General features: G+C 45.8%; 1 protein-coding gene across 6 annotated transcripts in view; it reads left to right on the top strand.

The window, feature by feature from the left end:
• Positions 1-24,734, top strand: part of LOC103187399 (solute carrier family 22 member 5) — a 45,931-nt gene that overhangs the window by 17,184 nt on the left and 4,013 nt on the right. For all 6 annotated transcript variants that reach the window (XM_042342478.1, XM_007906873.2, XM_007906872.2 and 3 more), the window contains 7 exons: positions 334-475; positions 3,933-4,027; positions 9,565-9,779; positions 11,876-12,058; positions 12,890-13,025; positions 16,807-16,942; positions 20,270-20,302. In XM_042342478.1, the coding sequence (XP_042198412.1) occupies positions 334-475; positions 3,933-4,027; positions 9,565-9,779; positions 11,876-12,058; positions 12,890-13,025; positions 16,807-16,942; positions 20,270-20,290 (928 nt within the window). In that variant the 3' untranslated portion in view covers positions 20,291-20,302. The remainder of the gene's footprint in view (positions 1-333; positions 476-3,932; positions 4,028-9,564; positions 9,780-11,875; positions 12,059-12,889; positions 13,026-16,806; positions 16,943-20,269; positions 20,303-24,734) is intronic.

The raw sequence follows: 24,734 nt of genomic DNA, 5'->3' as shown, positions 1-24,734 counted from the left end.
TTGTTGAAGCTCTGGTTGAAGAAAATAATATCAATGTATTTAAGAGAAAACTTGATACTTAGATGAGGGAGAAGGGAACAGAGAAGTATAGATGAAAGAAATAGGAGAGACAGGGACTTTCTGAAGTATAAACATCAACACGGCAAGTTGGGCCAAATGTCCTGTATCACTCTATACTTGTGTCTTCCACAATTCAGAGAATGCCTAAACTAATAACCCTTACAGCAAATAAAACAGATTTTCATCGCATCAATGTGGGCTTGTTTGCAACTTAGTTCCACAGGTAAAAAGACAGTGTGAAACACAGTTCCTTTGTTGTATTTTTCACTACAGGTTTATACCCGAGTCTCCCAGGTGGCTGCTCTCCCAGGGTCAAGTGGAAGAAGTGGAGGCGATAGTGAAAGCTGCTGCTAAGCAAAATGACATTAAATGCACTGGGATGAGATTTGAGAATAATGATGGCGCAACCCACGGAGTAATTAATCATTTTCACCTTGAAAGCCTGGCATGGTCTTGCTACACCCTGCCTCTGTGACATACTATCATAACAACAACAACAAAATTACATTAATAGAGTGACTTTCACGTTGGGAGGAGGTCCCAAAGCGCTGAACAGTCAGGTGTCGGGGCCCGAGCATGGGGGAGGGGTGGTGTAGGGTGAGGGAAGGCAGAGAGGTGGGAGAGAGACCAAAGGCACGATTGAAAAGAAGGGTCTTGAGACCAGCCTTGAAGGAAGCAAGGGAGGAAGCGAGGTGAAGGGACTGTGGGATGAAGTTCCAGAGTGTGGGGGCAGAGAGGTTGAAAGTCCGGCCACCGATGGTAGGGCGGGTCGGGCGGGAGACATGGAGCAGGCCGGAGCCCGCTGAACGAAGGGAGTGGGCAGGTTGGTAGAGAGTCAGCAGGTCAGAGAGGTAGGAGGGGATAAGGCCATGGATGGCCTTAAAGGTGAGGACGAGGAACTTGGGCTCGATCCTCTGGGGGATGGGGAGCCAGTGGAGTCAGGCAAGGGTGGAAGTGATGGGGTCATGGAGCCTGGTGTGTGAGAGTACACGATCTACAGCTCGTGAAGGGAAGAGTTGGGAAGGCCGATGAGGAGGGAGTTCCCGTAATCAAGCCTTGATGTGACGAATGCGTGGGTGAGGGTTTAGGCAGCCTGAGGGGTGAGGCAGTGGCGGAGTCTGGCAATGTTGAGGAGGTGGTGGTAGGCAGTGCCGGTCATGGCGCGAATGTGAGGGAGAAAGGACAGTTCAGGGTCAAACAAGATACCCAGGTTCCTGACTGGCTTAGTGAGGTTGAGTGTACAGCCGTGGAGGCTGATGCTTCCAGCGCCTGAGGTGCAGAGGCGCTGGAGCAAGCCAATCAGGAGGGTCTCAGTCTTGCTGATGTTGAGTTGGAGAAAGTTGGCCCTTGTCCAGGACTTGCTGTCGGAGAGGCAGTCAGTCAGTCAGGATGCTAGTAGTCCTGGAGTTCAGGATGGAGGCAGAGAGGTAGAGTTGGGTGTCATCCGTATACATGTGGAAATTTACCCCATGTCTGCGGATGATGTTATCAAGGGTGAGCATGTAAGGGGAGGTGAAGAGGAGGGAACTGAGGACAAAGCCCTGAGGAACACTGCAGGAGACGGTGCGGGGGCTGGAGGAGAAGCCGTTAGCTGAAACGAAGTGGAGACGGTGTGAAAGGTAGGATCTGAACCAGTCAAGGACAGAACCTGTAAGTTAGAGGTGGGAGGAGAGGAGGTGGAGGAGGATTGAGTGATCCATGGTGTCAAAGGTATGCACTAACCTATCCATGTGCTCCTGTCATCCTCTGCATTCCTGCACTCAGTTTTGAGAACCAATTTGTGGAAAACATTTTCTCCTGTTTAGTAACAAGCAAATATTCCCCAAACGGAACTCTGAAAGCTGCCAAGCTATTTGCTGGGCTTAATCTCACCTTTGAGATTAGAGTCGGTGGGTGGGGGAGGGAGTGGAGAAGGACCCTTCCATTCAGTGCGATTAAATATTGAGTACATGGAACTAAATTGATACAATTGTGGAAATAGCAGAAGAATCTGACATATAAAGAGGTTGATGAAGTGGAAGGGGAATAGTTTGGACTGAGGTTGATAACTTGTCACAAATTTTAGCCTCAATTGTAATAGAATTGGGGGGGGAGAAAGTTCAGTTTTTCTGATATTTATACAAATATAATTACTCTCTGACTGTCAGTTGGGCTTTGCACAAATAAAGGCTCAAACTTTAAGTCCTCTGGCACTGTTCCAACCCATTAAAAAACGCTGTTATCACTCCCATTCTTAAAAAACCCTCCCTGGACCCATCTTTACTCCCAAACTACCGACCCACATTCAACCCCTTTCCTCTCCAAGAACTTGGAACGAATTGTTGCTTCTTAGCTTCGCTCCTTTCTCTCCCGCCATTCCTTTCACCAACCCCTCTGCCCACAGCACAGAAACAGCTTTGGTCAAAGTGGCAAATGACATTCTGCTCATCTGCAGCCATGGCTCCCTCTGTCTCCACGTCCTCCTTGACCTCTCTGCTGCCTTTGACACCATCGAGCACTCTATCTTCATCCACGCCTCTCCTCTCACCTCAATCTTCACTGCTCTGTCCTTGACTGGTTCAGATCGTACCTCTCACACCGCCTCCACTTCATCTCCACAAACAATTTCTCCTCTAGCCCTCGCACCGTCTCGTGCAGTGTTCCTCAGGGCTCTGTCCTTGGTTCCTTCCTGTTCAATATCTATATGCTCCCTCTTGGTGACATCATCTGCAGACATGGGGTCAACTTCCACATGGATGCAGATGACACCCAACTGTACCTCTCTGCCTCCACCTTTGACTCAAGGACTGACAGAATGTCTGTCGGAATTCAAGTCCTGAATGAGAACAAATTTTCTTCAGTTGAATGTCAACAAGACCGTGTCTCCCCTGATTGGCTCCCATTAGCGCCTCCTCACGTCAAGCGCTGACAGCATCAACATCCATGGTTGCACACTCCACCTTGCTATGTCAGTGAGGAGCGTTGGCGACTTGTTTGACCCATAACTATCCTTTTTACCCCACATGTGCACTATGATCCACTCTGCCAACCCCCACCTCCGCACATCGCTTGGCTCCGCCACTGTCTCACATCGCAGGGCTGCCGAAACCCTCATACATGCATTCATTACATCGAGGCTTGAACATGCAAACTCATTGCTTGTCGGTCTCCCCAACTCCTCCCTCCACAGGCTGCAGATCATCCAGAACTCTGCAGCCCGCATCCTCTCCCACACTAGGCTCTGCGACCCTATCACCCCAATCCTTGCCCGACTCCACTGACTTTCCATCACACAGAGAATACAGTTCAAGGTCTTGGTCGTCACCTTCAAAGCCCTCCATAGTCTTGCTCCCCCCCTACTGCGACATCCTAACCCCCTACCATCCTGCTCACTTCCTCCGTTCAGCGGACTCCAGCCTGTTTCATATCACCCACCTCTCTCGACCCACTATTGGCAGGCTAGCCTTCAGTCACTCTGCCCCCACCCTCTGGAACTCCATCCCACAGTCCCTCCCCTCGCCCCCTCCTTTGCCACCTTCAAGACCCATCTCAAGACCCTCCTTTTCAACTTTGCCTTCGATCACCCTGCTTCCCCCCTGCCCTCCACCCACCCCGACTCCCAGCTTGGGTTTGAAACTCTGTTGGTCCAAGACCTTGGGACGTACTCCCGACGTGCAAAGCACTATATAAATGTAATTTTGTTGTTGTTTTGTTCTACTCTAGATGTACTCATGAGGGAGGAGGGATTAGTAGGGTGAGGTGTGGGTGGAATATATGCACCAGCTTGGACTAGTTGGGCTGAATGGCTGCTTCTGTGTTGTACATTCTATCTAATTATGTACATTGTTGTCATTTTGGCATTGAATTGGTTTCTGTTTAATTTTTAACTCCAGAATCTTGCAACTAGACATACGGATATGCACAATTACTTGGATTTGATTAGAACGAACAACATAAGGAACATCACCGTGATATCTTTTTTATTATGGTGAGTCGCAACTTAGGCACAAAGAACTCCCAAACTATTTCACGCATCTTCCTATTGTTTAGTGCAATTTTTTGAGCAACATTAAAAACGTAATCTGTGTATGATCCAGAGTTAAACAAATCAATCCTGAAAAGCGATGCACAGCCTGTCAGACATCAAGGCCTGGATGAGTACCAACTTTCTGTAGCTTAACATGGAGAAGACAGAAGCCTTCTTCTTCGGCTCCTCATTTCTGCCTCTGACCTCCAACCTCCCTGACCTATAGCCAAACATAGCCAAAGAGTGCACAACCTCAGAATCCATTCAATCCTCAGCTGTCCTTCCTATTTACACTTAGTCCCTGACCAGGATTGCTTTCCTCCACCTCTGCCACATTGCCCCACATGCCTCGATTTCTCAAATGCACTCCTCGCTGGACAAATGACATTCTGTCCATCTGTGATCAGGGCTCCCTCTGCCTCCTCATCCTCCTTGACCACTCTGCTGCCTTCTATACTGTTGACAACTCTATCCTCATCCACCCCCTCTCCTCCCACAACAATCTTTCTGGTTCTGTCCCCTGAAACAAAAACAGAAGTCGCTGGGAACATTCAGCAGGTCAGGCAGCATCTATGGAGAAAGAAAAGTGAGTCAATGTCTCGGGTCCACGACCCTTTGTCAGAACTGGGGCATGTTGGGAGGGAGAGGCTTTTAAGGACTAATAGAGAAGGGGGAGGCAGTGCAAGGAAGACAAAAGAGAAAATGGGGTAAAGGACATGGGATGATGATTTCAAGAACTGTTAATGATGCAAAACAAAGAGGGGGATTGCAACAAAACGGGAAAAGAGGAGTTAATAATGCAAAACAAAGGAGGTTGGAGGGAACTGCAACAATACAAGAACAACAACAACAAGATTCTATTTATAGAGCGCCTTTCACGTCGGGGGGACGTCCCAAGGTGCTGTACAGTTGGGTCAGGACCCGAGCAGGGGGTAAATGGTCAGGGTGAGGGGAGGGAAGGGAGGGAGCGAGGAGGGGGTAGAGAGTCGAGAGGGGAGCTGAAGGCACGGTCAAAGAGAAAGGTCTTGAGACCGGCATTGAAGGAGGAAAGGGAAGAAGCAAAGCGAAGGCACTGGGGATAGAGTTCCAGAGCCTCGGGGCTGAGAGGCTGAAGGCCCGGCCACCAATGGTAGGGCGGTTGGGGCGGGGGATGTGGAGCAGACCGGAGCCAGAGGAACGGAGGGTATGGACAGGTATGTAGGGGGATAGTAGGTCGGAGAGGTAGGAGGGAGCAAGGCCGTGAATGGCCTTGTAGGTGAGGATGAGGATCTTGAATTCGATCCTCTGGGGGATGGGGAGCCAGTGGAGGCGAGCGAGGGTGGGAGTGATGTGGTCCCGAAGCCTGGTGCGGGACAGTACACAAGCTGCAGAGTTCTGAATGACCTGCATTGTGGAGGGAGGTGCCGGGAAGGCCGACGAGGAGAGAGTTCCCATAGTCCAGCCTTGAGGTGATAAAGGCGTGGACCAGAGTTTCAGCAGCGTGAGGGGTGAGGTAGTGCCGTAGTCTGGCGATGTTCTGGAGGTGATGGAAGGCGGTGCCCGTTGTGGTGCGGATATGAGGGAGAAAGGACAGCTCAGGGTCGAACACAACACTGAGGTTCCTGACGGCTTTGAGAGGTGGAGAGTGCAGCCTTGGATGCTGATGCTGTCAGCGCCAGAGGTGCAGAGGCACTGACGTGAGCCAATCAGGAGGGCCTCAGTTTTACGCACGTTGATTCAGGCAGACCAGAGAGAGAAAAGGTGTGCCTGGGACCCAGATGATGTGGTAATGGTCACAGAAGAGGGGGAGGGAGAATGTGTGGTGTTATGGTCTGAAATTATTGAAATCAATATCGAGTCCAGAGGGCTGTACGGTACCAAGCAGATAAATGAGGTGCTGTTCCTCAAGTTTGCACTGTGGCTCATTGGAACAACGTAGGAGACCATGGATGTAGAGGTCAGAGTGCGAGTGGGAGGGAAAGTTGAAGTGGCAAGAAACCGGAAGTTCAGGGTTGTGCTTCCGGACAGAACAGAGGTGTTCGGCAAATCGATCACCCAATCTGTATTTGGTCTCCCCAGTGTAGAGGAGACCAAATTGTGAGCAGCGAATGCAGTAAAATACTTTGGTGGTAGTACACGGAAATCGCTGTCTTACTTGATAACTGTGTTTGAGGCCTTGGATGGTGGTATGGGAGGAGGTGAAAGGACAGATATTGCATTTCCTGAGCTGGCATGGGAAGGTGCTGGGGGGAGGAGAGGAATTGTTGGTTGCGATGAAGGAATGAACCAGGGAGTCACGGAGGGAATAGTCCCTTCAGAATGCTGAGATGGGAGGGGAGGGAAAGATATGTTTGGTGGTTGGATCATGCTGGAGGTGCCGGAAATGGCAGAGAATTATTTGTTGGATGTTGAGGCTGGTGGGTGGAAAGTGAGAACTAAGGGGACTGCAACACAGTTCTGGGAAGAGGGGGAAGCCATGAGGGCAGAAATGCGGGAAATAGGGCAGAAACGGGAAAGGGATGAGAGCAGAGATGCGGGAAATAGGACAGAAACCATCAAGGGCCCTGCCTACTACAGTGGATGGGAATCCACGGTCGAGGAAAAAGGAGGACATTTCAGTTACTCTGGTGTGAAAGGTGGCCTCGTCAGCAGATGTGGCAGAGGCAGAGGAACTGGGAAAAGGGAATGGAGTCTTTACAGGAGGCGGGGTTAGAGAAGGTGTAGTCCAGGTAACTGTGGGAGTTGGAGGGCTTGTAAAAGATATCTGAAGATAATCTGTGCCCCGAGATGGAAATGGTGAACTCAAGGAAGGGAAGGGAAGAGTCAGAGCATGTGAATGTTATGGAGGGGTGGAAGGTGAAAGCGAAATTGGTGAATTTTTCCAGCTCACTGCGAGAGCAGGAAGCAGCCCCAACACAGTTGTCAATGTATCTGAGGAACAGGTCAGGGAGCGGACCTGAGTAGGCCCAGAACAAAGAGTGTTCCAGGTGGCCAATAAACAAGAAGGTGTAGCTGGGACCCCTGTGGGTTCCTATAGTGACACCTTTTACTTGTAGGAAGTGGTTGAAGGTGAATGTCAAATTCAGCCAGGTGGAGGAGGGTAGTGGTGGATGGAGACTGGTTGGGCCACTGTTCGAGGTTGAAGTGGAGGGCCTGCAGGTTTTGCTTGTGGGGGATGAAGGTGTAGAGGAATTGAACGGTCATTGTAAATAGAAGACGGTCAGGGCCAGGGAACTGGAAATTGTTGAAGTGGTGGAGGGCGTCAGAAGAGTCATGGATGTAGGTTGGTAGGACCCGGACAAGAGGAGCAAAAATGGAGTCCAGATATGAGGAGGATCAGTTTGGTGGGGCAGGAACAGGTTGACCCAATAGGTCCCCCCGTTTGTGGATCTTGGGGAGGAGGTAGAGATTGTCCATGCAGGGTTGTGGGGCTATGAGGTTGGAGGGTGGGAGGAAGCTCCCCAGAGGAGATGAGATCATTGACTGTCTCGGTGATGATGGCTTGGTGTTCAGTTGTTGGATCATCGTCCAGGGGGAGGTAGGAGGAGTTGTCAAGAGAGTTGGTGTTCAGCCTCTGCCAGGTAGAGGTCCTTTCGCCAGATGACGAAAGTGTCTTCCTTGTTAGCGGGTTTGTCAATGATGTCAGGATTAGTCCTGAGAGAGTGGAGTGCAGCACGTTCAGAAGGAGAAAGATTTGAGTGGGAGAGGGGAGTGGAGAAATGGACACGGCCGATGTCACGGCAGCAGTTCTCAATGAACAGGACCAGGGAGACCCTCCTGATTGGTTCCTGTTAGCAACTCCACACCTTACTAAGCCAGTCCGGAACCTTGGGCATCTTGTCTGACCCTCAACTATCCTTTCTACCCCAAATCCATGTCATAACCTGCTCTGCCTTCCCCCACCTCCACAACATCACCCGGCTCCATTACTGTCTCATACCGCAGGAGGCCAAAACCCTCATACATACATTCATAACATCCAGGCTTAACTTTGCAAACTCCCTACTTGTCGGCTTCCCCAGCTCCTCCCCCCATAGGCTGCAGATTATCCAGAAATCTGCAGCCCATGTCCTCTTCCACACCAGGTTCCGTGAGCCTATCACCCCAATCCTCCCCTGCTTCACGTCCCCCATCTCACTCGCCCCACCATTGGCAGGTGAGCCTTCAGCCACTCCGCCCCCACTCTATTGAACTCCATCCTGCTGTCCCTTCACTTCGCCCCCTCCCTTGCCTCCTTCAAGAACCATCTCAAGACCATTCTTTCCGACCGTGATTTTGATCACCCTCCTTCTTCCTCACCCTCCACTCTCCCCAATCCTGAACCCCAACTCGGATCTGAAACACTGGCTGTCACAGGACTTTGGGATGTCCTCCCGACGTGAAGGGCTCTAGACAAATGTAATGTTATTGTTGTTATTGTCCACCACCCACAAGGTGCAGTTGATAATAAAAGAAACTTATTTATTATCTTCAACTGCACACTCATCAATCCAATCCTCGCTAGGCTTCCCAGACTCTGAACAGATCATCGTCAGATCCTCACCTTCACATACAAATTGCTTTATGCCCCAATACCTCACGATCTCTCTGACCTGCTTGTACTCCACTCCTCAGCCTGCCTCCTTCGCTCAGCTAATACAAACCTGCTGCACGTCTCTGTCTCTCCATGCCACCAACGGTTGTCCGAGCCTTCAGCCACTATTCCCTTACTCTCTGGAACTCCAAGCCTCAATCCCTCTTCCTTGTTGCTCTTTATCTATCTTTAAATGCTGCTAAACAGCAACCTCTTTGATCATGTCTATGGTCAACCCTATTCTCCCTTGTTCAGCATCCAACCCTGCTACTATACAGCCCACTGAGACATTATTGTACGTGAAATGCAAGATTTTCAGATTTCAATCCTACATTAGCCAATGTGGTGGGATGGAGTGGGCCAAAGTTGGTGAAGTGCAAGGGGTGTGCAGAGTGGTTTTGCAAAAATTACCGGAGAGAGGGTGTGGCAAGGCCATGGAGGCATTTGATGATGAGATTGAGAATCTTAATTGATCACAGTAGGATAGGGAATCAGTGGATCTGGTTAGAGACTGACAAGCAGGCTATTGGAGGATTTGAATCAGGAAGTAACACAGTATAGTTGAGGGTTTTGGTTGTGTTGGAGGTGAGATAGCGATATAACTTACAAACTTTAACTTAACTTCATGAGTATGAACTATAGAGGAGTCTGTTGGAAATTTGAGCTGAACTTGAATACTAAGCTCTATCATTGCCATTAAGTCTCTCTACCAGTATAGTAACATCAGGATGAAAGCATTGGTAAACATTCTCCTTACCACCGAGATTCTCGTTTGTGTTTCTTCCTTTCATTAGTATATTTTTTATAATGACATTTTAAAGTATGTTTGAAATTAACACCAACTAAAAGTAATTAAAAAATGTCTTTAAATTGCTTGCCTTTTCTACAAGTGATTTTATTTTACTGAATGTTAAGAGTTTTGAACAATAGTATTTTTTTTTTGCAGGATGATTATAACCATTGGTTATTATGGGTTATCTTTCAACATGGCTAATTTACATGGAGACCCCTACATCAATTGCTTTATCAGTGCAGCCACTGAAATTGTGGTCTACGTGATGTGCTGGTGGTTTATGCACACAACACCTCGGCGGATTGTCACAGCTTCCATGCTCTTTCTTAGTGGTAGTGTTCTACTTTTGGTCCAATGTGTTCCTAAAAGTAAGAGTTTTTAAAAAAGTATGCTTCAATATTAAAGTTATTCAGGTTCCTTTAACAATTTTCATAAGAAAACTGAAACATTGCGGGCAAGCTGCATTGTCAGAGATGCTGTCCATCAGATGAGATGTCAATCCGATTTCCTGTTTGTTTGTTCAGGTGGACGACAGCAATCATGCGGCACTATTAAAAAAAAGACAAGGGTTACACTCGGTGTCCTGACCAACAATCCCGCAGATAAAATTGGTCATTTACTTCAATGCATGCTTGTGGAACATTGCTGTCTGCAAATTGGCTGCTGTGATTTCCTATAAATACACAACAAATTGCATTTGTAGAGTGCCTTTCACATCAGCAGGACATCCCAAGGCGCTGTATAATCAAGGGTTTGCACCTGACCTGGGGGTTGGAGTCAAGAGGTGTGGGGGTGGGAAGATGAATGAATGCGTGGCCAAAGAAGAAGCCCTTGAGACAGGCATTAAAGAGGTGAGGGAAGGAGCGAGGCAAAGGGGCTCCGGGATGGAGTTCCAGACGGTGGAGGCAGAAATAATGATAATAATCCTTGCATTTGATATAGCACTTTTCACGTCTTCTAGACGTCTCAAAGAGCTTCACAGAATATGCTGTAAAGTGAATTGACTGTATATTTGTGGGTGAAAGGCGGCAGCCAATTGCGCACAGCAGTGTCCCACAAACAGTCATGGATTGAATATGACCAATTTATTATTGTTTTGTTTTGGAGGGATTATTATTAATCCAAAAAAAAAGAAAGGTTGAAGAGCCAACTGGGGAAAAGTGGAGCAGGTATGGAGAGAAGCAGGCCAGTGCCACCTAACAGAAGGAATGGGTAGGTTAGTAGGTTTTGAAGGTCACAGAGGTAGGGATGGGGCAATATCATTGAGGTCTTGAAAAGTGAGGATGAGGATCTTGAACTTGATCCGCTGGGGGTTGGGGAATAAGTGGAGTTGGGTAAGGATATGAATAATAGGTTTGTGGAGCCTAGTGCAGGAGAGGACACAAGCTGCAGAGTTCTGAATGATCTGCAGCTTGTGGAGGGAAGAGATGGAAAGTCCGGTGAACAGAGGTGACATAGTCAAGCCTAGATGTGAGTACAGAGTCACTACTCGTTATAGAAGGTCTTGTGAAGCACTTTGTGAGACATCTTGATGTGATAAGGTGCTATATCAAATGAAAGAATTATTATTATTTAAATTTCAGCCCAGCTTAATTGTGCAACTGGAATCTGCCCATAGCATTTTCCCACAGAAAGATGAATTCAACTTTATTAAATCATGTTTTTTTAAAAGAAAAGTTGGGTTGCAATATTGACCTAGATGCAAAGATAGGAAAAATCGGAAAAGGTCCAAGACCCATCGGGGATGCTCACAGGAAAATTGGCACACAAACTGCACAGTCAATCCACTTTACAATATATTCTTGAAGTGCATTGAGACGTCTCAGCAAAATGATAAGATGCTATATGAAATGCAAAGATTATTATTATTATAGTTCCTCAATTCCATCGCCAACCCCAAATTCTAACAGCACCTCTTGTTGCTGGCAACCTCAGGGAAGGAGAAAAGCTAACATAAATTGTTAAATAATGTTCTGTATATACCCTCTACTAATTTTATTTTTATTCATTGGTGCATGTGCTGTTTACTGGTGAAAAATTATTCTCAAATAAATCACTTGCCTTATTGGAAGCTGACCTGGTATATTGAGATCCCCAGAGATAGAAATAACCTAACTGGGATTGTACACAGTGACTGATCTTAACATGGCTACAAAATCAGGATTAAATGTTTTGCTTCTCAAGAACCTTGATAGTTGAATGATTCAAAGTACCAAATAGTGCTGTGGAGAGGGACATAGATGTGAAAGGCAATATATAAATGCACATTTGTATTGTAAATTTGTATTGTTGTATTGTAGATTTACAATAAGCTTAACTGGGGAAAACTCAGGGCAGTATTTTTTATTTCTGGAATTTCAGTCATATACAAAACAGTATGTAACGGTACATAAATACAAATAATTTTGATAATACAAATAATCATTTGTCATTACAGATTACATTTTTAATCTTGATTTCACAGCTCTTCGTATTATGACCATAATATTTGTGATGATTGGCAAATCTGGGGTTACAGCTGCCTTCACTATAATCTATATTTATTCAGCTGAGCTCTATCCAACTGTGGTGAGAAACATGGGACTTGGAGCCTGCTCCATGGCATCCAGGATTGGCAGCATGATCGCCCCATACTTTGCTTATCTTGGTAAGGGTGATTTTGAAGCTTCATCCAACTGTTTTATAAATTTTATTTGCATTACATGGTATTTCCATTAAGAAGTTTGATTAAAACCTGAGTTGAAGCCAACTAATCAGATAGAAAATACAATGAAACAGGTTATTTATGCTTCTTTTACACTGGCCCCTGTGGCACAGACTGTGGCCCCTCCCCCAAAATGAAGGCTCAATTCATATTGAGCAGAAGAGATGTGGGTTTCATGGAAAGTGAGTCTCCTCTAGAGAACATCACATGGACTCTTATCTGTCTCTGATAGATCTGAGGGCAAAGGCAAGTTCTTACATTTTGGTAAGATGTACATGGGGTTCTCTGCAGGAGATGCACCTTGTATCCCATGGTACAATTCACCCTGCTGTTTTCCTTGGTGGGCATTTTTGAAACTCCATTGATGGTTAATTGCACAAATTTTGCTGAATTCATGTCTCAAAATAAAATATGTCTCAGTCCTGAACACTGAAACCAAATTTTTAATTATGTGAACCCCATGTTCAGTTTGAACACTGCAACACAACCTCTGAAATGAATTAAGACAAATAGGAGCGGCTCAGCACATGAGCAGGGAATGCTTTTTGTTGATACTCGGAGACATGTTTCACCTTAATGAGGACAAATTATGGGTGGGTGGATATTATAAGTATTGTATGTGCCAGACACCCAGCTGATCAAAAATGAAGTAATGTATTGTTTTGAATTTAGAATAATCGTATATAATGCTTGCATTCATTTATTTGTGAATAATGTATATCAGAAAGCAGATTTTCTGTATGTTGCATTTTGTTGTCTCTTTCTTACTTTTAGTAATGTATGATGAAGTGTTGCCCTTCATGCTGATGGGCACCCTGATGTTAACAGCTGGAATGTTTAGCTTAATGCTACCAGAAACCCGAGACCACCCTCTCCCGGAGATGATACAGCAAACACAGTCAATTAATTGGTATGTCTGTGGCATGAGGAATCCATACACGCTATATTCTGATATTGGGTTGGAAGCTTGAACTTGATAATTTTTCTGGCTTATATTCAGATGGTTCCAATTCCATAGGCGTTCCAAGTCTGACATTGGGCTTGAACCAGAGACAAGAGAGACTGACTGAGCTAGTCTGTAAAGAATGAAGTCCTACAGTAAAACCTGGTTTAAAACACTGATTATTTTTTGACACAATCGGCTGTAGGGCCCAACATTATGCTTAGCTAAAAATTCCAAAATTCTTTTTTAAACATTGAATTCCATTTTAATGGAAATGTTGGGCTCTGCTTCAACAAGAGTTTGGGTAGAGATGTCCATATTCCAAACATTCTTTTGTAAAAAACGTCTTTATTATCTCCCTTTTAATTCATTTTGTGACTATTTTAAATTTATGGCCTCTTGTTACTGCACCACTGACCAGAGCAAATAATCTATTACCATTTACCCTATAATAACCCTTCACAATCTTAGTCAACAATGGTTTAAGTACACTCCCACTCTTAGAAGTTCTGCACTACTTACACATCCTACTTTATATCATTCAGCAATTGACTTGGAACCCTCCGTAAAGGTTTTCGGAAGATTACAGACACTTTACCTTGTCTTGGTAACTAAATAACTAGAATCCCTCACACAGTGCACCAAAACATATTTTCAGAGGGGACATGCACTCAACAAAGGCCTGTCTAAAATAAGCCGTTGTAGGGGAAAAAAACAAAGTCAATATTTTTTAAAGTTGAATGTTATAATAGTTGGGAAGACTATGTGTTGAATCCCTCACACAGTGCATCTTTTGACTTGTATTTTGAAACCTGCAAACATATTTCATGGGAAAAAATTTAATCCTAAAAGTATTCCAGGTTAAGACCCAATTTAAGTAGTCCTCTGAACAGATAGCCCAGTATGTGGAAGTTGCACACACTGTTCCGTAACATTGCCCGACTCCGCCACTACCTCACCCCTCAGGCCGCTGAAACTCTTGTTCATGCCTTCATCACCTCCAGGCTCGACTATGCAAACATCCTGTTTGTCGGCCTTCCCAACTCCTCCCTTCACAGGCTGCAGATAATCCAGAACTCTGCAGCCCGTGTCCTCTCCCGCACCAAACTCCATGACCCCATCTCCCCCACTCTCACCCGATTCCATTGGCTCCCTATCCTTTAGAGGTCCAATTCAAGATTCTGGTCCTCAACTACAATCCCTCCATGGCCTCGTCCTATCCTACCTCTGCGACCTCCTAACCCCCTACCAACCCACTCGCTCCCTCCGCTCAGCCAGCTCCAGCCTGCTCCACATCCCCCGACCCACCATTGGCGGGAGAGCCTTCAGCCTCTCTGCCCCCAACCTCTGGAATTTCATCGCCCAATCACTCTGCCTCGCCCCCTCCTTAGCCTCCTTCAAGTTTTGCCTCAAGACCCTCCTCTTTGACCATGCCATCGGCCACACCACTTCCCCTCCCCTCCCTTCTCCCTCCCTGACCCCAGCTTAGGCTGAAATGTTGTACACTGTCCAGCACCTTGGGACGTCCTCCCGACGTGAAAGGCCCTATACAAATGTAACTTCTTTTTGTTGTTTTTGCTGTTGCAGCATTGGTTTAAAGCTTGCCATAAATTGGCTGAATTCCCAATTGGAGCCAGCATTCAAGAGGTCCATAATTACACCATTTTATCATAAAATATAAAATTTTCCAAAATAGTGGAAAATTATTGAATTCAGTCCTCATTTGGAAGAAGTCTGTTTATAAGAACTGCTGAAAACTAGCTTCCAAATTAAGATTGCAAGACCTTAAATTTTAAGTTAAAACAGTCTTATAGGCTAAGACTCAATTACATTTTGGCTGTTGGAGGCTTTGCTTGTCTTTGTCTCCCTGCATCTCCCTTTGCTGCTCCATTGAAACCTGGGAGCATCACAGAAGGCTTGCAGTGAATTAAGTTAGGTTAAAGAATGGCATGTGTCAGTGCTAAACTTGAAAAACAAACCAAATATAAGAATTATTTAAAAAAAAATTTAAAATTCAAGTCTTTAAGATGGATGTGTAAAGTGAATGGATTATTCCCTTGAGGTGACAGGAAATCCCACCCACCAAGTATCACCAATTTCCCAGCTGAGATTAGATAATTCAGAACAGATTTGAACTTTTGATAGTGCTCCACTGGTTGATGCCTTTATTCATCTGTCCATTTTAGGAGACCTATAGACGTTGTGTTCCAGTTTAGGGTGGCATTATCATAGAAAGCCTGTAACAAGAATGATGGATCAAAGACCAACATTAGCATTTAGCAGAGATGCAAGGTTTCATCAGTAAAATCACTTTTTACTGAGGAAAAATTCACATACGTAATAATACTAACATTCAACAACAACGACGACAAACTTACATTTGTGAAGCGCTTTTCACGGCGGCTGAAAGCATGGTCAAAAAGGAGGGTCTTGAGTCATACCTTGAAGGAGGCAAGAGAGGGAGCAAGGCGAAGTGACTGTGGATGGAGTTCCAATGAGTGGGGGCAGAAAAGCTGAAAGCCTGGCCGCCGATGGTAGGGCGGGTCGGGTGGGAGACATGGAGCAGGTCAGAGCCTGCTGAACGGAGGGAGCGGACAGGTTGATAGGGGGTCAGCAGGTCAGAGAGGTAGGAAGGGGCAAGGCCTTGGAGGGCCTTGAAAGTGAGGATGAAGATTTTGAATTCTATCCTCTGAGGGTCGGGGAGCCAGTGAAGCCAGTGGAGGGTGGGGGTGATGGGGTCACAAAGCCGGGCGCGGGAGAGGACACGAGCTGCAGAGTTCAGGATGATCTGCAGCTTGTGGAGGGAAGCGTGGGGAGGATTACAAGGAGTCGAGCCTTGAGGTGACGAATACGTGTTTGAGGGTATCGGCGGCCTAAGGAATGAGGCAGTGGCGGAGTCGGGCAAAGTTGTGGAGGTGGGGGAAGGCAGAGAAGGTCATAGCACAGATAGGGGGGAGAAAGGACAGTTGAGGGTTGAACAAGAGGCCTAGGTTCCTGACTGGTTTGGTGAAGTGGAGTGCGCATCTGTGGATGCTGATACTGCCAGTGCCTGAGGTGCTGAGGTGCAAGCACAAGCCAATCAGGAGGGCCTCAGTCTGGCTGACATTCAGCTATAGAAAGTTGGCTCTCATCCATGACTTGAGGTCAGGCGGATAGTCTGTCAGGATATCAATTGTCCTGGAATCGAGGGTGGAGGCAGAAAGATAGAGTTGGAAACATGTGGAAGTTGACCCCATGTCTGCGGATGATATCACCAAAGGGGAGCATGTGGAGTTCGAAGAGCAGGGGACCGAGGACAGAGCCCTGTATACTATTAATGCTGCTCAAAAGGGAAAACAAAAGCATTACCTGAGTAACAAATCTGCAGTTTGCAACCAGTTTCTTATTACTGTTGTGGGTTCAACATCTCAGGGATCTACAAAACTTATTCGTGGGTTGCCTTACATTTCATTTGCTGAAGATGTAAGGCAGTCAAGTTTCTCCTACAAAATACACAGCCAGTACACTTTACAGTATAGTCTGTGAAGCACTTTGAGACGTCTCAAAGACATGATAAGGCACTATATAAAATGCAAGTATTATTATAAGATAAGTGAGAAAAATATAACAAAATAAAGTATCACTGTCTCACTACACAATTAAATAGTTTCATATAGATTTTTTTAATAAAGTTGACACTGCAGTGTGGAAATAAGTAAATGCATGTTACTCAAAAACACCTTTTTAAAATCTTGCTTCTTTGTTTAAGCTGCTGGTTCTCTGCCAGGTTGTCAGGTCTTAGGCCTTCCACTATCCAGACAACTGTGCTCCAAAACAGCAACATTTTTTCACCTGCCTCTACAGCTGAACTACAACCAATAGCACCAGCATCTACCTTGGCATATGTAAGCACATCTCCTTCCTCTTTGTTCATTCTTTCCATCTATCAAGAAAGTACAATATGACCTGCTCCTGAATATTAGTAGTTCTTAAGACTGTGCCTTTAGCTGCTGTGTTTCTGTGACTGAGCCACTCAGGCGGGAGGGGAGTCAGGAGAGCGCGGGGGGGAGGGAAGTGACGGAGTGGCACGATTCACAAAGTGACATCGGCGTGACGTCATAGTTAAAAAACCAACAACAACAACAACGACGGCCTGGCAACCGCTGCCACTCCCATCCCAGCCATGACCACACAGCCTGCGGGCTGATGCCGTCCCGCTGATCGCTTGCTCCCGGTCTCTGCGTGCGCGTTTTGGCTCCCGAGCCTCCCTCTCCTACTCCACTCTAAAAGTCTCTCCTCCCACCCCTTCTATCCGCCACTCCCCTCTGTCCTTCCCACCGCCCTCACCACCTCTCTCTCCTTGACCCCATCACCACTTCTCTTTGCTCCATCCTGGGCATCCTCCGCCGGGCCCATCATGGCTCCCGGCACTGGCTGTCCCAGAGCAGCAACCCCACGTGTCCAATCATTCATTGCCTCCGCTCAAACCGCCTCCTTAAGGCAAACCCAAATTGCCCTCCCTCATACATACCCTCCCCAACTCTCCACTCACACCACTCTCTACAACCATCTCCTGTACATCCCAAAATCCTCTCCGTATCACTCTCTCCTCTCTCTCCTCCCTCCCCTCCCTCCAGCAAACTCACCCGTATTTCCCTCCAAAATGTCCATTCCCTCTCAAACAAATCCCTCACCATCCACGACCTCATCCTGGACGAGCACCTTGACATTCTTGGGCTCACCGAAACCTGGCTCTCCCCCAATGACCCCGTCCCCCTAGTGGAAGTCTCCCCTCCAGGCTACACCTTCCAAACCAACGTGGTGGCGGCGTGGCCCTCATTTCCAAAGCCTCTCTTAGTCTTACCCCCTACTCCTCTGGCTGCTTCCCCTCCTTCGAGCATCTCACCCCTCTCCTCCCATTGAAAATCCTCCTTGTGTACCGCCCCCATAAGCCCCCCGGCTCCTTCCACACAGACATCTCTACTCTCCTCTCTTTCTTGTCCCTCTGCTCCGAACGCCTGCTCAAAATGGGCGATTTCAACCTTCACCGAAACTCCCCTTGCACTATTTCTGCTGACTTCACTGCCCTCCTCTCCTCCCTATACCTCATCCTTCATATAAATTCACCTACCCACAACCATGATCATGCCTTTGACCTTGTTATCACCCATGGCCTCGACATTTCCGACCTCAGCATAGTGGACAAGGCCATCTCGGACCACTTCCTCATCTTCTTCTCCTCTCACATCCCTCTCTCCTCCACCAAGTCCTCAACCGTCCTCTACCACCCTTGGAAAAGGCTACCCCCTGAGACCCTCACAAAAGCCCTCACATCATCAAATATCCTATCCCTCTGGCCCTCCACCCGCAGAGATCCTGAATTAGCCATCCAGCTGCTCCATGATCACTTCTCCGCCTTCAACTCTCTCGTCTCCCTAAAACCCAGGACCATCTCCAAACGCACCCGATCCCCCTAATACAACAACCATATCCACCACCAAAAAAACAAACTCGGCTGCTTGCGCAGATGGCGAAAACCTGGCCTGACAGTTCACCACCAACTGTGGCTCAACCATCTCCACAGCTACCGTCATTCTTTGACATGGGCAAAAACGGCCTTCTACTCCAACATCATCTTGGAGGCTAAACACAACCCCAAAATCCTTTTTTCCACCACACACTACTTCCTCCGTGACCCCCTCAGACCTCCTCAATCTTCATATCAAATGCCAAGTGCGAGGAGGTCATGGACTTCTTTTCATCTAAAATACATAACATCCGCCAGGGAGCCTCATCCACCTGCCTCTTGTCACCCACCACCAAGCCCTCTCTGTCCCCCTCACCCTCTCCATCATTTGCTCCTACCACCACCCCCATCCTATATTTCTTCCTCCCCATCTCTCCCTCCTCCTTCTCACCCACCATCATCTCCATGAAAGCCACCACCTGCTACCTCGAACCCTTCCCACCAACTTGCTGGTTATCCAGCTCTCCCTTCTCTGCCCACTACTGGTTGACGTCATCAACCAGTCCCTCTTTCCTGTCCACTATGCCCCAAGGTTCTGGAACTCCCTTCCTCACTCCCTTCGTCTCGCTCCCTCTTTCCTATTTTCAGGTCTCTGCTGAAGACATTTCTTTTTGACCGCGCCTTTGGTTACCTTCCTCCCCTCCCCCTGGCTTGGCCCTGAGATGCCGTCTGGCGTAGAGGGCGCTATATAAATCCCAGTTGTTGTTGTTGTTGTTTCGCCCACAAAATACACACACTCCATTTTACAGTATATCCTGTGAAGCACTTTAAGAAGCCTCAACGACATGATAAGGTGCTGTGTCAAATGCAAGGATTATAATTATTATTATTGACCATCTTCCACCTTGCTTGGGCTCTACCTCTGTGTCTATAAAGGGTTTTGAAACATTCTGTGTGAAGGGCTGTTTGTAAATCAGTGGTGGCAACTTTTGGGTTGGGCAACAAAATAATCATAGAAATAAACAGCATAGATTTATGCCATAAATCAAGAAACATTTATTTTGTTGGCCAACCAAAGGGATTGGCGACCACTGATGTAAATGTACACTGTTGTTTATTCAGGATGCCACTCCTATGAGGCATGGGAGAGCATTACAAGGTAGGTCACCATCCACTCATTGATTGTGTCAGCCTGGCTCATCTAATAGCGCTCTCATCTCTGTGTCAGAAGGTTGTGGGATCAAACTCCATGTCAGGACTTGAAATACTAAAATAATAATAATAAAACTCATATAGTCTAAGATGAAATGCAATACAATGTTGAGGGTTGCTGGATTGTTGGAGATACGGTTCTTCAGATAAGATATTAATCTAAGGTCGCATTTGCCTGTTCGGGTGGATACTAAAGATTCCATGGTACTTATTCAATCGCCAGGTAAAAATAGGTCATTAATTTCATTGTTGATTTGATTTTTTTTTCGTTTCTGTATTAAATTAAGTTCTTTTATGCACTTATTTTTGTAGTATTGATCTGAATAGCAGCCTTCACTCTAACAGCAACCTTGACTTTGCCAATAGTACGAGAAAGTAAACAATGCAGTGCTTTTGCTTCAAAAGCATTCAGAGATATCCCTAAAGTGCTGGATTCTGCATGCTCCCCATGGGAGCTGCCAAAAGATAAACTAACACTAAAGCCAAAAGCAGTTTGCATCCTTGTCTGGCAGTGCAGTCCAGTAATTAATTATGTTGTTTGTCTCCTTTGCAGGATTGTACAGAACTTCCCTAACCATTGAGAAAGGTATGGCAGCCAAAAATTAAGCCCTAAATGACTACGTATAAACAACTATCCCTCCCAAAAAAATGTTGGTCACTCAATCTACGACTGCTTGTGGGACACTGCTATGTGTGATTGGCTGATAGGTTTCACCCACAAAATGTACAATTAATCATTTTACAGTATATTCTGTGAAGTGCTTTGAGAAGTCCTGATGACTTGATAAGGCCCTAAATCTAATGCAAGGATTATTATATAACCATGTAATCTTACATGTGCAATTGTTGCTTTTGCTGTTGTGAATCGACTAAACAATAAAAGTCAGAATGTTTCCACAGAATCCAGAGTCAGACACTGATGGAGAGTCAATTCTTCAAGCAGTTTTGAATGATAGATATGTCACAAAATGATGAAGGAAGAAGGTTGCATGTTGACAAGCATTTTGCCTAAGTCATTCAGACCCTGGTGTTTAAAAATATAAGAGAATGTGCAACACAAAAAAAACTTTCAATTCCACTCCAGAGGGTTGCACATTCAAATCTTAATCAGTCCTGAGTTGGCTGATCTTAGCCAGGAATACAGTTAGCCTCACTTTCGCTAGGTTAGTGAAGAGAGGATCAGCCTGGCTCTGGTTATCCAGAAACTCACGGGAAGCTGCACAGGTAAAGATACTCAACTGGAAGAGGGCTCATTTCAATTAGTTAAAAAGGGACCTAGACGAGGTGGACTGGAAAGAAAGACTCAGGAAAAACAACTAACGAGCAATGGGAAGCCTTTAAGGAGGAAATAATTTGGGGACAGAACAAATGCATTCCCACAAAGAGGAAAGGTAGGGCATCCAAAACTCCCTGGATGACTAAGGAAATTGGGATTAAAATAAAACACAAAAAGGATAAATGTCATGTCCAAAATACAGCAGATAATCAAATAGAATAAAGAAAGTACAGAGGAGAACTAAGAAAGGAAATAAGAGGGGCAAAGAGATTGTATGAGAAAAGCTTAGCGGGTAACATAAACATAAGGTATTTTATAAGCATGTGAATAATTAAAGGTTAATCAAAGGTAGGGAGGGGCCAATTAGGGACCAAAGAAGAGGTAGAGGGCATGGCTCACGTACTGAATGAGTACTTTGCATCTGTCTTCACAAAAGAAGAGGATGCAGCCACTGCACAGTATCAGAGGAGAAGGTAGAGAAATTGGATAGGATAAGAATAAACAGAGAGGAGGTACTAAAAAGTTTGTTGGTGCTCAAGGTAAGTAAGTCACCCAGTTCAGAAAGGATGCATCCTAGGTTACTGAGGGAAGTAAGGGTGGAAATAGTGGAGTATCTGGCCACAATCTTTTAATCCTTCTTGGACACCACAGAGGACTGGAGGGTTGCAAATATTACTATTAATATAGAAAAAGGGGCAGAAGGATAAACCCAGGAAGTACAGGCCAGTCAGCCTAATGTCAGTAGTTGAGAGACTTCTAGAGACTATAATCCATGACAGAATTAAAAATATGGAGTAATAAAGTTCAGCCAGCATGGATTTATTAAAGGCAAATCATTTCTAACAAACCTGATAGAGTTTTTTGATGAAGTAACGGAGAGGGTGGCTGAGGTAATGCAGTTGATGTAGTTTATATGGATTTTCAAAAGGCGTTTGATAAAGTGCCACATTAGAGACTTGAAAGCAACAACAACAACAAAATTACATTTATGGAGCACCTTTCATGTCGGGTGGATGTCCCAAGGCACTGGACAGTCAGGGTTCAGGACCCGAGGATGGGGGAGGGGTGGGGTAGTGGTAAGGGAAGGCAGAGAGGTGGGAAGCTGACAGAAAGCACAATCGAAGAGGAGTGTCTTGAGACAGGCCTTGAAGGAGGCAAGGGAGGAAGCGAGGCAAAGGGACCGTGGGATGGAGTTCCAGAGTGTGGGGCAAAGAGGTTGAAAGATCGGCTACCGATGGTAGGGCGGGTCAGGCAGGAGACATGGAGCAGGCCAGAGCCCTCTGAACGGAGGGAGCGGGCAGGTTGGTAGGGAGTCAGCAGGTCAGAGACGTAGGAGGGGGCAAGACCATGGATGGCCTTGAAAGTGAGGACTAGGATCTTGAATTCGATTCTCTGTCTCTGAATAGAGTCAAACAGCCTTCAATGTCGCCAATTTTAAGCAAAATAGAAGCTCACGGTATTAAATGGACAGTGGCAGCATGGATACAGAACTGACTGGGATACAGAAAACAGAGAGTGGTGGTGAACGGTTGTTTTTCTGATTGGAGGGATGTGTGCAGTGGTGTCCCCCAGGGGTCAGTATTGGGACCACTGCTGTTTTTGATCTATATAAATGACCCGGATTTGGGAATAGGGAGTACAATTTCCACGTTTGCAGATGATATTAAACTAGGAAGAGTAGTAAACAGTGAGGAGGATAGTAGTAGACTGCAAAAGAACATCGATAAACAGGTAAAATGGGCAGACACGTGGCAGATGACGTTTGATGTGGAGAAATGTGAAGTGATGCATTTTAGGAGGAAGAATAAAGAGACGCAATATAAGCTAGATGGTACAATTTTAAAACCAGTGAAAGAACAGAGAGACCTGGGGGTTCATATATCTTTGAAGGTGGCAACACATGTAGATGAAGCTGTTAAAAAAGCATACAGGTTACTAGGCTTTATAAGTAGGGGTATAGAATACAAAAGTCAGGAAGTTATGATGAACCTGGTTAGGCCTCAGCTAGAGACTGTGTTCAGTTCATCACACTTCAGGAAAGATGTCAAGGCTTTGGAGACCGTGGCAAAGGAGATTTACCAGGATAGTACCAGGAACGAGGGACTTCAGTTATAGAGAGAGATGAGAGAAGCTAGGATTATTCTCCTTGGAGCAGAGAAGGTTAAGAGGAGACTTGAAGGAGGCAAGGGAGGAAGCGAGGTGAAGGGACTGTGGGATGGAGTTCCAGAGTGTGGGGGCAGAGAGGTTGAAAACTCGGCTACTGATGGTAGGGCGGGTCGGGCGGGAGACATGGAGCAGGCCAGAGCCCGCTGAACGGAGGGAGCAGGCAGGTTGGTAGGGAGTCGCCAGGTCAAAATTATGAAGGGATTCAATAGGGTGAATGAGGAGAAACTATTTCCACTGGTGGGTGGGTCAGTAACCCGAGGGCACCGATTTAAAATAGTTGTTAAAAGAAACAGAGGGGAGTGAGGAGAATTTTTTTTGTTGGGTGAGAACCTGATCAGGCTCGGCTGTGACACTCTTCCTTATGGATGATTAATCTGTAGTATAGCTTGATGTGAACAGGAATGTTACATAACACCATGTGATTGCTTGCACAAAGGGCAACATATGCCTATATAACTTCGCAAACAGAAGGAAAAGGGAGTCAAAATACCTTCACATGGGGAGGAGAAAAATTGGCGATATTGCATTTAGCTGGAAGGCTGTTTGACTCTATTCTCTGCTCTTCATGTTAATAATAATCCTTGCATTTGATATTGCGCTTTTCACGTCTTCTTCACGTCTCAAAGCGCTTCACAGAATATACAGTAAAGTGAATTGACTGTATATTTGTGGGCGAACGCGGCAGCCAATTGCGCACAGCAGTGTCCCACAAACAGTCATGGATTGAAAATGACCAATTTATTATTTTTTTTTTGGAGGGATTATTATTGGGCGTGTGTGACTACACTACGGTGAGAGCAATATTTTGGAAGTATATATTTGTGAAGCTATCTTTATATTATCAGCCAGTGGTATTATCCTGCTCAATAGTCTGCTTATCCAAATTCACCAAAAAAGCAGGTTAAGTTTAGTCATTGATCTTGTTGTTTTTGAGCTGTTGCTGGTATACACTTGCTACCCCTACATAAAAGAGGTACATTTCAAAGTAACATCCTGCCAAGTGCTCTGGGAAAAGCAGGCATAATAACATTCCTGCCCGCATCAAGCTTTACTCCAGATTATAACACAATGGGGGATTTCATCCCAGATCAACTGATGATGTGAACATAAACGTGTTTCATTTTTTTAATGTACTTTTTATGGTAACAATGAAACCATTACTTACCTAGTTGTGTCACATAATCCTGCAGGTGCTCTGACCCAAAGGGCAAATCTTTCATTGCCTATAGAGACACATAGCCTCAATTATGCATTCTGAGTAATCTATCTGTTCTGTAACATAGTTACTGTCAGTAGCAAATGGACATGTCAATATTTCCTACATAACTTCAAAGAATATTTGTCAGTTCATATTTGTTTTAGCATTCTTGATGTTCATCTCAAAGTTTTGAAAAGTGGGATTATGCTGTTCGTCAACAGTGAAAAGATGGATGTCTGTGAGCAGTCCAGCAAACAACCTATGATAAACTGCAACCTGTGAAATGATATGCCTCATTCAAGCATTCTTACCGAAAAAAAACTTTTTTTTTTAAGATTTATTCTTTTCTCTCTTTGTGTTTTACATGACTTTTCTTTT

Source organism: Callorhinchus milii, unplaced genomic scaffold (assembly GCF_018977255.1).
Source record: "Callorhinchus milii isolate IMCB2004 unplaced genomic scaffold, IMCB_Cmil_1.0 Scaffold1, whole genome shotgun sequence".
Taxonomy (NCBI): domain Eukaryota; kingdom Metazoa; phylum Chordata; class Chondrichthyes; order Chimaeriformes; family Callorhinchidae; genus Callorhinchus; species Callorhinchus milii.
Note: the sequence above shows the minus strand (reverse complement) of the source record. Positions and strands in the feature narration are given on the sequence as shown.